General features: G+C 36.2%; 1 protein-coding gene across 6 annotated transcripts in view; it reads left to right on the top strand.

The window, feature by feature from the left end:
• gria2b (glutamate receptor, ionotropic, AMPA 2b) overlaps window positions 1-14,162 on the top strand; it is a 71,730-nt gene that overhangs the window by 51,523 nt on the left and 6,045 nt on the right. For all 6 annotated transcript variants that reach the window (XR_010908356.1, XM_067457459.1, XM_067457455.1 and 3 more), the window contains exons 4-13: window positions 1,539-1,735; window positions 7,867-7,920; window positions 8,012-8,170; window positions 8,793-8,960; window positions 9,167-9,271; window positions 10,831-10,938; window positions 11,040-11,246; window positions 11,422-11,789; window positions 12,389-12,587; window positions 13,825-14,072. Coding sequence is in view for 5 of the 6 variants with exons in the window: in XM_067457459.1 (XP_067313560.1) it covers window positions 1,539-1,735; window positions 7,867-7,920; window positions 8,012-8,170; window positions 8,793-8,960; window positions 9,167-9,271; window positions 10,831-10,938; window positions 11,040-11,246; window positions 11,422-11,789; window positions 12,389-12,587; window positions 13,825-14,072 (1,813 nt within the window). In the remaining variant the exon portion in view is untranslated. The remainder of the gene's footprint in view (window positions 1-1,538; window positions 1,736-7,866; window positions 7,921-8,011; window positions 8,171-8,792; window positions 8,961-9,166; window positions 9,272-10,830; window positions 10,939-11,039; window positions 11,247-11,421; window positions 11,790-12,388; window positions 12,588-13,824; window positions 14,073-14,162) is intronic.

Below are 14,162 nucleotides of genomic sequence, written 5' to 3'. Positions count from 1 at the left end.
ATTATTCACTAAGATTTCAGTCATGTTTATATAATGAGATTATGGAGCATACATAAAATAAAATAAAAAAATAGGTTTGGGGTTAATATAATTTTTTTTTAAATTAATACTTTTAATCAGCAATGATGCGTTAAGCTGATGAAAAGTGACAGTAAAGACCTGTATGCTGTTACAAAATATTTATTTTTAACTTTATATTCATTAAATACCACCATTAATTGTCACCGTTAAAACACAAATAGTAAGCAGCACAGATGTTTTAAACATTGATAATAATAATAATAATAATAGTAAATGTTTCTTTAACACCAAATTCATTATGCTAATGATTTCTGAAGGATCGTGTGACACTGAAGCCTGGAATCCTATCATAAGAATAAATTACATTTTAAAATATATTAAAATAGAAAACATTCTTTTATGTAAGCATACAGTACATTTTATTGAATGTTAAATTCATTTTTAAACATAATAAATAAATCACTAATATAAAATAAAGCTAATAAAAAGTATACTAAATGCATCCCCTCAACATTGTCTTGACATTGAAATCACTGTAATTTGAGTCTGTAATTTGCCTGTATTTAAATGGCTTAATATTCAGTTTCTGTGTCACCCATCAAACATTCCTAGATTCAGAAGTGATTTCAGAGTGTGCTGGAACAATAATGAAGAGAAGTGCTATCATCTCATTGCTCCTTAGTGTTTAAGTGCCCCACGTCCGGATTTCCTAGATTCAGAAGTGATTTTGGAGTGTGCTGGAGTAACAATGCATTTCAGTGCTATCATCTCATTTGTTAGTGCTAATGGCCCATACTAACGAGTTTTTAATCACTTATCTCCAAGAATAGCTGTAAGCCTTGATCCTCATGTCTCAAAGACACATTTAACAAAGGTTAAACATTGGATCCCACTGTGCCTTGCACTCCCTGAGACTTTACCCATGATTAATTCGCTTGGAAAGACCACTTCACATTATGCGGTTTTATACTGTTAAAAAATCAAATACACATATCTAACATACAAACACTCACTCACATTGACATGCATTTATTGTATTTATAAACAAGTGCTGTAGCTCTTATGCACGCTTAATTGATTGCTTTAGTTGTTTACCTCCCTTGTGACTGACAGAAATCAAAATGCCAATTTTAGAGTCTTATTATCTGTATCAAATCCTCCATGGAGTATTATTAATAATTTAACTGGCAATTCTGAATGGTTTGAAGCATGGTTAAGCATGGAAAAAAAATATTATATCACGTATAACCCCTGAATTGCTGCTTGCCATGAATGTTGCATAAAAAAAGTGTTGTCCCTCTCAGGTGTAGTTTCTGTTTCTGCCCTCGGGCGATACAACCCAAACAGTCCAAAAGGTGAAGCAAATGCATTGTTGCATCGTTCTTAACAAAGAAAGAAAACACTTTAACTATAACCACTTATTGTTAAGTCACTTATAAAACCATTTATAAGGGGCCTAATTCGACCTTTGGAAGTCATTATTAGATAAACTAATTTGTTCTCTTCTTCATAATCAGGACTCACCACACTCCAAGTTGTGCTGGACACAGCAGCCGAGAAGAAATGGCAGGTGACCGCCATCAACGTGGGCAACATGAAGGATGAAAGAAAGGATGAAGCATATCGCTCACTCTTTCAGGACCTAGAAAATAAGAAGGAGCGGAGGGTCATCCTTGACTGTGAGCAGGACAAAGTTAAAGACATCATGGAGCAGGTATAGACATCAACACGTGTACAAAAATTAAATAGTCTTTACGTAATATACATTTGGACACTTTCAGCTCAAAAAAAACATCATATTCACTTACAGCAACCAACTTGACCAGACATGATATGTGCTGGTTTAGCCACAGTATGTCTTATTCCTCCAAAAGTGACAGCAAAGACATTAAAAAGTTATGAAAGATTTTGAAAGCTTATATTTTTATCAAAGTATCCTGAAAAAAAAAAAAAACATGGTTTCAACAAAAATAATATTAAGAAGCACAACATTAATAATCAAATCAGCATTAAAATGATTTTACAAAAATTATGTGACACTGAAGACTGAAGTAATGATGCTGAAAATTCAGCATTGCATCACAGGAATAAAACACATTTTAAAATATATTAAAATAAAAAACAGTTTTTTTTAATAATATTTCACAATATTACTGTTTGTACTGTGTGTGTGGTCAAATAAATGCAGCCTTGATGAGAAAAAGAGAATAAGAGAACCCCAAACTTTTAAATGGCAGAACATTAAAAGAAAAATAAAGTAACAATCGAAAATAAATGTTTTTTTTATTTTATTTTTATCTTTATATAAATCACAAGTCTACATAATGATTGTAAATTATAATTAAAACAACCAAGGACTTTTTATGATCACCATAACTATGAACAGTGTTGAGAAGGTTACTTTGGAAATGGAATAGGTTACAGTTACAAGTTACCCTATTTAAAATGTAATAAGCAGTGTAACTATTTCAATTACTTTATTAAAATTATTAATTGATTACATTTTGATTACTTTTCAAAAATGTTCAAACTGGACAAAGCTAATGCACATTCCTAAGCACGCATCTCAATATACTGCCTGTTTCTATAGTAACCAGAGCACCACGGCAGCAGCAGTGACACAATGACTTTTCTAATCAACAGTTGGCTCTTTCATTTAGAAGGTGGGGCTTATTCGCCATATTTACACTACGGAAAAATATATATGGAGTACACTGTCTTTCTATATATTAAGTCTTTGGTTATATTTAGTTATAGTTCAAAGAAAATGCAAGACTAGGGCATTATACTGAAGTTTTATATATTTATTAATTTATGAATTTATTTTTTATTTTTCTTACTGATAAAAAAAAATAAAAATAAAAAAAATAAAAAAAGTAAAAATCTGCATTCTTGTCATGGTGCTTGCAGGAATACAGGTGAAGGCAGACGAATAAGTTTCCAGAAATCCAAAATGTAATGACAATCCAAAAAGGCAGGCAGACAGGCAGTGCAAACATTAGTATACTGGTGACTGATCAGACAAATAATGAAGGAAAAGGTACAGTTTATAAAGCAAGCACAGACAAGATAATGAAGCTCTAAAGGAAGTGTATGTAAGATTGTGGCCAAAACTGGTACGGCAACCACTTTCAAATGACTGTAAAGCGGTGTATCCCTCTCCCCCTCCCCGCTGACTCGAGGTTACCAGATAGGCTGCAGGATCCAGCAGGAACGTTTGAAGCTGCAGCTGTGGTAGCTAGAGCAGATCTGGCAACCCGGATGCCGAAACACTTCTGACTTTGTGATTGGTCGATAGGTGGAGGGTGGAGCTTCAGGCCAAAACACAACATATCAACATCAACATCAGTTGAGGGCTGCAACAACTTTTAAACGACAATATCCTGGCTGGACTACTGTTGTCAGTGATAAAAGTATTTGAAATTAACATGATTCCTTAATGTCTAGTGACATATCGGGGCCATGTCATGATTAATTGAAATACATTTCTTACATACTGTTCCTTTAAAGTCCATGAACTAAACAGAACATAATGGTGCACCAACACCCCACTCCGACAAGAAGCGGCCTTGCGCTGTAACAGAGTGACACACAGGGAGGGATTGAGGGGGGCGAGGAGATGGTGAAACGATGCAGAGGTGCAGAAGGGAAGGTATGGTAGCAGGACATGGTGAATGTAGGAAGACAATCCCTTAGCAGTGACTATGGAGCTAGCGATGGCACAGACCTCATCAGTGTCGACAGCTCACAGTAGAGTCGAAGATGCCAAGACGTCGACGAGGCCAATGGATCCCTAGGCAAAGATCGAGAGCAGAGTCACAGTTTCTGGAGTCCTAGGCGACGCATTGGCGACGTGCATTGGAGGCAGAGCCAGAGCACCAAAGGACTAGGCCAATGGTATGACAGAGGACAGAGGTGTACCCAGCGGGAAGAAAGACTTCTCAGAAAGAGAAAAACTTCTCAGATTATCTGTCACGGTGCTTGCAGGAATACAGGTGAAGGCAGAAGAATAAGGTTCCAAAGTTTAATGACAGTCTAAAAGGACAGGCTGACAGGCAGTGCAAGCACATTAGTATAACAGTGCTCAGACAAAGAGTGAAGGAAAGGGTACAACTTATAAAGCAAGCACAAACAAGATAATGAAAGATACACTGTTGATATAAATTAACTCATAAGGATGGTGACCATGACCAAGGATGGTAACGGAAATGTGGGAAATACAAACTAAAAGTACAACAAACTAAACAGAACGGTGAATGTACTATTCTTTTAACCACTTTGTGTATGTGAAGGGAAAACATATGTACCATATACGGCCTAATATTGATTTCTCATCAACAGAAGCAATAATAGATTCTAGTTTCATACTCACTGTCAACAGACTCAGTGTAGCTGTGATAACATTGGTTTTAAAGTTATATTCCACCTAAAATACACTAAAAAAATCTAAAGGATTGGGAACACCATACTAATACTGTGTTTGACCCCCTTTTGCCTTCAGATCTGCCTTAATTTCACGTGGCATTGATTAAACAAGATGCTGAAAGCATTCTTTAGAAATGTTGACCCATATTGATAGGATAGCATCTTGCATGGAGATTTGTGGGATACACATCCAGGGCACGAAGCTCCTGTTCCACCACATCCCAAAAATGCTCTATTATCTGGTGACTGTGGGGGCCATTTTAGTACAGTGAACTCATTGTCATGTTCAAAAAACATGGGGTCATGGTGGTCATAAAGGGATGGACATGGTCAGAAACAATGCTCAGGTTGGCTGTGTCATTTAAACAATGCCCATTTGGCACTATGGAGCCTATAGTTTGCCAAAAAAAACATCCTCCACACCATTACACCACCACCAGCAGCCTGCACAGTGGTAACAAGGCATGATGGATCCATGTTCTCATTCTGTTTACGCCAAATTCTGACTCTACCATCTGAATGTCTCTACAGAAATCGAGACGCATCAGACCAGGCAACATTTGTCTTCAACTGTCCAATTTTGTCGAGCTCATGCAATTCGATTTTTAGTTGAGATGAGTGGTACCCGGTGGGGTCTTCTGCTGTTGTAGCCCATTCACCTCAAGGTTGTGCATGTTGTGGCTTCACAAATGCTTTTCTGCATACCTCGGTTGTAACGAGTGGTTATTTCAGGCAAAGTTGCTCTTCTATCATCTTGAATCAGTCGGCCCATTATCCTCTGACCTCTAGCATCAACAAGGCATTTTTGTCCACAGGACTTCCCTAGAAATGGTTGTGCGTGAAAATCCCAGTAACTGAGCAGATTGTGAAATACTCAGACCGGCCCGTCTGGCACCAACAACCACACCACGCTCAAAATTGCTTAAATCACCTTTCTTTCCCATTCTGACATTCAGTTTGGAGTTCAGGAGATTGTCTTGACCAGGACCACACCCCTAAATGCATTGAAGCAACTACCATGTGATTGGTTGATTAGATAATTGCATTAATGAGAAATTGAACAGGTGTTCCTAATAATCCTTTAGGTGAGTGTATTGTGTAGACTAGGGCTGCACGATTAATCGAAATCGAACCGCAATCGCGATTTGGCTTGTGTGCGATTATGAAAGCTCAAAGGCTGCGATTTAAATTAAATAAATAAATGCCCTGTGTGTTAGCGAAGAGCGGCTCTGTGATCAACGCTGCTCCGTCTGAAAGACTGCGAGTTTGAGTCGTTTATAACGTGCGTTTGAAAAAGCAACACGAGTCAAACATCTTCACAAACTAGTGAAACGCTCATAAACCTGTTCAGCAAAAGACAACGTTTAATAACATGTTTTACCTCACTTCATATCGTCAGTCGAGTGTTTGTGAGCTGATGTGGCTTCTCATCAGAGTGAGGCAGACGATGCGTTATTTTATAGTATTCTATGTCAATCAGCACTGCATTATAATACACTTTATTACTATGAAAATACCTTTGACGGCTTGAAGAACTCAAATACACCACATTTTGCTGCAGTCGTATTTATTGTCGTCATCTTTAATCAAAGCGTCTCTATCTTCTGTTTACAGAACGTCATTACTTCTCTGAGGCAAATGTGGCGTTTTCCGCTCAAGGGCGCCCTCTAGCTTTCAGTATGAATTAAAAACTTTGGATAATCAATAATAAGAAAAAATTATACTTAATACATTTTAAAACTTAAAAAACTTAAAAAAATTATAAATTTATTGGACAATCCATGTTTTTCTTCAATGTACAGGAGTTTTTTCCCCCACAGTGGATGCACAAGAGGTTCATATTTCATATTAAAGACAGACTTTAAGAAATTGAAATCACAGATAAACAACAACACACACACACACACACACACACACACACACACACACACACACACACACACACACACACACACACACACACACACACACACACACACACACACACACACACACACACACACATATATCTTTTATTTTATTTTTTTACAATAACTCCTTAGGCTTAGACCTTTCTAATGTTTTTAGTTATAGGCTGTCTGCATATTAATAGGTAACCCAGCTGTTTTTTTGTTTTTTTTGTAAAATAAGTTTTCTAAAATATTACAATAATAATAATAATAATAATTAGTATTATATTGTTATATTTATTCTGACCTACTCTTTTTATTTGTAATTATGAAAATGTTATTGTAATGGTAATACGTCTTATTTTTTAAAATATTTTAGCAGTAATAATCATAATAATTATCATTAGTCACATTAATATAAAAACACAAAATGTTATATACACACACTTTACATTTGTAAAAAAAATAATAATAACAATAATCGCATTTTAAATCGCAATCGCAATTTTATCCAGAATAATCGCAATTATATATTTTCCCCAAATCGTGCAGCCCTAGTGTAGACTCAATCAACAATAGTTGTGTAGTAAAATAGCTCTATTTTGCAAGTCAAAGCAATAGAGGTTTTTCTACTAGGTGGCGCTTAAGATTGTCATTCATCAAAGGCGATCAGGTCCGCAGGTTCGACATTGAAACCTTAGTCGAAATGTCGATAGATGCAACTTTTAATAGTTGCATAGTTGTATAACACTATTTACCCCTTTTTCTGATTTCACCCGCCATGGTGGCAACTCTCAGAGAGGTTGTAGCCTAAAGCTTTTTCAGTGGCAATGTGGATTGATGTAAATTGGCAGACGCTGCAAATTCAAACAAGAGAACCAATCAAAAGTATTAGAATAGCATCGCTTTACTAAACAGCCTTTAAATGGCTGGAGACATTGTGCACATCAAAACCGAATTAGTATTATTAGCTTTTTACAGAAAAATATTCAGATGTAACCCGTTGTAATCGTTACCGTTTTCATAAGTAACTGTAATTTATTTATTTTTTAAATTTAGTAACTGATTACAATTACATTAATTTTGTAATTGTAACTAGTTACTCCCCAACTCTGACTATGAATAATTAATTAGGATGCACAAACAAATGTCATTAGCGGGCAGAAAAGTCCTCATGAGATGGGTTTTTCATTCAGACTCGCTGCACCCTCAGGGATGAGCTATTGATTTGTATTTAAGGCCTGCAGAAGTGTGTTTAACCAACCGCCAGAATCAATGCAACTGATCTTGGCTGTATAATATAGCTTTATCTACACACACACACTTGCACATAAAACATCACAGATATCTTGCCCTTAGGACACACAAACTGCTGACACATTATTTCAGTTAGTCTGTTTGATTGGCAGTGTGGAGCAGTACATTTTTTTTATTTTTTGTTGTGCCTTAAATATATTAATAATGGCTTAGATGTTGTATAGTTTTATTTTGTTTATTTCTATTTCATTTAGTCTTCTTATTCTTTTTGCAGGTGATAACTATTGGCAGGCATGTGAAGGGATATCACTACATCATAGCAAACCTGGTAAATGATCTTAAATGTAACACTACCAAAGAAAAACATATGACTGAAAATGTATCAAACAAAAATGCTGAGAAAAGCATCATGTTTTCAGGGTTTTGTGGATGGAGATCTTTCAAAAATCCAGTATGGTGGATCCAATGTATCAGGCTTTCAGATTGTGGATTTCGATGACCCCCTGGTGTCCAAATTTGACCAGCGCTGGGAAGCTCTGGAGGAAAAAGAATATCCTGGAGCAGACAACAAAATACGGGTGAGATTTTAGTTTGTGTCCATCCATTTTCTGCCTCAGACAGCTTTACTAAACATGATTAAAAGAGATGTTCAGGTAATTGCTACATGAGCATAAAATGACTTCATTTAAATTCCTGTATAGTTCAGGCCATTTGCAGGACAAGCTTGTTAGTCATTTTGTACTCCAGATAAAATGTGGTCTCATCTGTCTTCTCACCAAATTACGAAGACTAAGTAGGTGTTTAATATCCTTGGACTGAAATCAAATGTTTCATTCATACATTACTAACGAATTCTGAATATGTGCCATTCAGAACCAAGAATGCCATTTAAATTTCAGTTAATTCCTGAATTTGAATTGAACACACGTCAAGGTAACAAACAGAATACAGAATCTGAATTTATGTGACTAGAATTCAAATGTAATGAAATTCAAATATACTTGCAATTCAAAGGCTTTGATAGATGTCTTCAGCAAATAAATATTTCAATATAAATATATGGCTTCCCCATATGTTTTTAATTTCATATATTATATTACATTATATCAATAATTTCAATAATTCTGGATCTTTATTTATTTTTATTTTTTATTTTTATTTTGATAACTAATCCACATTTATCTCTCACTGTGTATCCAGTACACTTCAGCCCTGACGTATGATGCAGTTCAGGTGATGACTGAGGCCTTCCGCTATCTTCACAAGCAGCAAATCGACATCTCCCGTAGAGCTAACAATGGAGACTGTCTGGCTAATCCAGCTGTACCATGGGCGCAGGGGGTTGAGATAGAGCGTGCCCTAAAACAGGTGACAACTCTCCGAATTTTAGAGCTTCTTAATATTGGGTCTTTAATGTGTTTGTAAAATAAACTTAAAACACAACACTATGTATTTCCAGGTTTAAATAACATTTTGAAACTCCCCTTAGATATGTCACATTTCTCAGAGAAAAAGAGAAAGGAAACAATTCCTCAAAATGTATTTTGCTTTACTGTTGTATCTTTTTCATGCAGGTGAGAGTTGATGGTCTCACTGGTAACATTCAGTTTGACCAGTATGGAAAGAGAGTTAATTACACCGTCAATGTCATGGAACTGAAAAGCAATGGACCAGTTAAGGTAAGACTCCATTGTAAAAAAGCATAGAAATAAATAAATAAAAATAAGACAAACTTAATTTAATTGAGGGCAGGATTATCAGCCAATACATATGTGCAGCCCTAACTCAAAATAAAATGTAATTGTTGGTCAGCTCAATCGTTGCCAATGGTCCAACTCAGTTTGGGCCACTGTAATTGATACATTAATAAAATGACTTTTATGCTTGTCAAACTTAAATTAAAATAATATTAATTTGAAAATCTATTATAAGAAATTTCATTCATCATTATACACAATGTATACTCCTGTAGATACTCATGACATTTAGCCTGACAAGCCAGACCCACATCAAGATGTTTGGTCTGGAAACTCACCATAGACAGGGCTCAGTCCGAGGGGCGGGATAAACGGTTGTCTTTCAAACTCCCTCTGCACGCGATAGGATAGCGGTACACCAACCGGAGCAACGACGGTGAAGGGGAGCTCGCTGACTGATTAAACATTCGCCGTATCTGGTCGGCTAAACTCCGAACACATCTTCCCTTTTTAAGAATGACTTCAGTGCCGCTCTTTGTTTTTTTCTCAGAGGAAAGCTTAACTCCAAGTCTTCCGGAGGCGCGGGCAGAGCTGATTCGAAAGGCCGCCGCCGTTCGCCAGTTTCTGTGTTACTAGAAGCACGCAAACGCAACTCGGCCGTCGTCATTATGGCCCCGCCCGCCGACTCTATAGCCTACCTACACGATGTGATTGGGCCGTCCAGATTCTGAGGAATACAGCTCAGATAGGAATTGAGAGTTGCTAGACCACACTTGCGGGCAAATTAAATTTGCTGCCGCTAGGGTGCGTCTAGATTTCTAGGCTACATGACATTAGCATAAATCAAATAAGTACCCACAGCCTAAACATAGATGCTATTCTTCTGCATAATGGTAACTACAAAATTCTAAATTATTACAAAAACTTCTCTAAATGTCCAACATAACTGAACATTAAAGACTAGCATTAGCAACCAACATCTTTCCCTTTATTGAAAAACACATAAAATAACACATGCAAAGCATGCTGGGAACTACAGATCCATTGCCCAGTTAGTTATGTCAACAAAAATGATTAATGTAGTTTTAAAACAAATTAATTAAGTAAACTTCAGCTTTAAATATATAAGGTTGATTGAACACAATTAAATTAAGTTTTGACAAAACGTCAAAAAAATCATGTTACTTTTTAATTTGAATTCATTAAACTGAACAAGGGGCAAATCAAAACCCATTTTTTTTCTTTTTTTGAGTGCATGCTCCGAAGGCACTTCTCTTTCCTAAACTTAAATTGAGTTTATCAAATTTAAATACATTTTATTGATGACGCTATTTAAATATTGTATGTTAGACTATATAAATAAATATATTTATACTATGTTAAATATAAATATGTCTCTCTCTCTCTCTCTCTCTCTCTCTCTCTCTCTCTCTCTCTCTCTCTCTCTCTCTCTCTCTCTCTCTCTTGAGTGTGGCAAGAAAAGCATACTTTATCATTTTACATCATAAGTTACTACACAACTCACAAATGTCTTTTTTCAGATTGGCTATTGGAATGAAGTTGATAAAATGGTCGTGACAAAGTCCGATCTCTTCCCAAATGATACAATGGGGCTGGAAAACAAGACTGTGATCGTCACCACCATTCTAGTAGGTTACACTTGTGCTTTTCCATGTTATTCTGTTGAAATATGTGCACTGTAGGAAAATGGACACAGCTCTGACAAGGTATTCCTTGCTGCCATTTTCAGGAAGCACCTTATGTAATGCTAAAGAAGAATGCAGACCTTTTCATGGATAATGAAAGATATGAGGGGTACTGTGTGGACTTGGCAGCTGAAATAGCAAAGCACTGTGGATTTAAATATCAGCTGAAAATAGTGGGAGATGGAAAATATGGAGCTAGAGATGCAGAGACGAAGATCTGGAATGGAATGGTTGGAGAGTTGGTTTATGGGGTAAGACAGATTTATTTATTAAACTTTCAAAGTAGAACATAATTGATAAGTAGCTTCTGGTTTAAAAAGTAGCCATAACCATGAACATTAATATTGTTTTTTTTTTTTTATCAAACATTTTTCTGTTCAAAGAATAGGTTGAGAATTAAATCAAATGAATTATTTTTCCTTTTAGAAAGCTGACATAGCAGTGGCTCCATTGACCATCACTTTGGTCAGAGAAGAAGTCATTGACTTCTCAAAGCCATTCATGAGTTTGGGCATCTCCATCATGATCAAGAAGCCTCAGAAGTCCAAGCCTGGTGTGTTCTCATTCCTGGACCCCCTGGCCTATGAGATCTGGATGTGTATTGTGTTTGCCTACATTGGCGTGAGCGTGGTGCTTTTCCTGGTCAGTCGTTTCAGTCCATATGAGTGGCACACAGAGGAATATGAGGACGGCCAGATCCAGACCAACGAGTCAACCAACGAGTTTGGGATTTTCAACAGCCTTTGGTTTTCTCTTGGAGCTTTTATGAGACAAGGTTGTGATATTTCACCAAGGTTTGTTCTTGACCTATAAGTTCTTTATATTTCCACATGCCATTTCTTCAAAAAAATGCTGGTTTTATAAAGGCAAATGCATTTTTCTATAAAAGGCAATGGCTTGCTTAGTAATTGATTGTTAGGATCGAAAAATGATTATTGATTTAAGATGAATTATTAGTTACATCTATGCTGCACTGAATAAATGTATCACACTTGATTTAAACTAAGATAAAACATGATATATTTAGATGTTCATTATTCATTATGCATGATGCAGACTCATCTAAGCAGGCGAAGCAAATTCTGCCTAGCAGCTATTCTCGCAAATACCTTAAAATCATCCGTGAAGCTTCTGTTCCGACTTCATGTTGACTTCAAAATCCTTAGTCACCAACTCTTTTACATAAATATCCTTTCAGAGATAACACAAGATGTCACAGTTTCAACAATACATTGCAGTTGCTTGAGTCATGGAAATATGTATAATTGGCAAACTATTGTTTGAGTTTACATTGACCACAGTTTGCTTTCAGCCTGTTAGCTGATAACACAATTTTTTAACTGTGATCGTGCTATATTATATCTGATGAATTTCATTGGACGTTTTTCATCAGGTCTCTTTCTGGCCGCATCGTTGGAGGAGTCTGGTGGTTTTTCACCCTCATCATAATTTCATCCTACACGGCTAATTTGGCTGCCTTTCTAACAGTGGAAAGGATGGTGTCTCCAATTGAGAGTGCAGAGGACTTAGCAAAGCAAACAGAGATTGCTTATGGAACTTTAGATTCTGGTTCAACGAAAGAGTTTTTCAGGGTAAGACACCCTTTTTTCTCCGTAACCATGACATCCCTATTATTATTATTATTATTATTATTATTATTATTATTATTATTATTATTATTTATTTTACATAATTTATGACAGTTTGAAATAGAAAAAAACTTTTAAGTGAGAGTTAAAGAGGGTAAAATAAAATGCAACGCTAAATACAAAATTGTTGTAGTTACAGTAAACTGAAAATATTTGTTTGGCGTGGCCATTTAGTTAACTGTTATGATCAAACAATTAAAATGATTTTAAAGCATGTATTAAACATTTCCTTATAAATGATCAAAATCAAAAGTTATTTAAATGGTTAGTTCACCCAAAAATGAAATTGATGTCATTAATGACTCACCCTATGTCGTTCCACACCCGTAAGACCTCCGTCCATCTTCGGAACACAGTTTAAGATATTTTATATTTAGTCCAAAAGTGTATGCAAGTGTAAGCACACTATACTGTAGATGTCCAGAAAGGGAATAAAAACATCACCAAAGTAGTCCATATGTGACATCAGTTGGTTAGTTAGAATCTCTTGAAGCATAGAAAATACATTTTGGTCCAAAAATAACAAAAACTACGACTTTATTCAGCATTGTCTTCTTTTCCTTGTTTGTTTTCAATCCGCAAATAAAGATTTAAATGGTAATTAATCAGCGTATTGATTCATGATTCGGATCGCATGTCAAACTGCCAAACTGCTGACATCACGTGACATCGGCGATCCAAATGCTGAATCAATAAGCTGATTCATAACCATTTGATTCTTTGTTTGAGGATTGAAAACAAACACGGAAGAGAAGACAATGCTAAATAAAGTCGTAGTTTTTGTTATTTTTGGACCAAAATGTATTTTCTATGCTTCAAGAGATTCTAACTAACCAACTGATGTCACATATGGACTACTCTGATGATGTTTTTATTCCCTTTCTGGACATGTACAGTATAGTGTGCATACACTTGCATACACTTTTGGACTAACTATTAAATATCTTAAACTGTGTTCTGAGGATGAACGGAGGTCTTATGGGTGTGGAACGACATTAGGGTGAGCCATTAATGACATCAATTTCATTTTTGGGTGAACTAACCCTTTAATGCACATAAATGAATAAATAGTGTATAAATTGGTTGTTAGTTAATTTTAGCTAACCAATGGGACCTTATTGTAAAGTGTTACTAAGATTTCACAGAGTTTACATAATCATTGCATTTTTTTTTCCTCCAGCGTTCCAAAATCGCTCTTTTCGACAAAATGTGGACATACATGAAAAGTGCTGAGCCCTCTGTATTTGTTAAGACGACAGCAGAAGGTGTTACACGGGTGAGGAAGTCCAAGGGGAAGTATGCATACCTGCTGGAGTCTACCATGAACGAGTACATCGAGCAGCGCAAACCCTGTGACACTATGAAGGTCGGAGGGAACCTGGATTCCAAAGGCTACGGCATCGCCACCCCCAAAGGATCCTCATTAAGGTGGGTGGAATAGTATAACAATGTGTCCAATGTTGTTATAGTATCCCACCTACCCTGATGTAGCTGTGCTCATGTGTCCTGGTTTGTATA

The sequence above is a fragment of the Pseudorasbora parva genome, chromosome 11 (genome assembly GCF_024679245.1).
Source record: "Pseudorasbora parva isolate DD20220531a chromosome 11, ASM2467924v1, whole genome shotgun sequence".
In the NCBI taxonomy this organism is placed as follows: domain Eukaryota; kingdom Metazoa; phylum Chordata; class Actinopteri; order Cypriniformes; family Gobionidae; genus Pseudorasbora; species Pseudorasbora parva.
The sequence above is the reverse complement of the archived record's forward strand: the minus strand, read 5'-3'. Positions and strand labels throughout refer to the sequence as shown.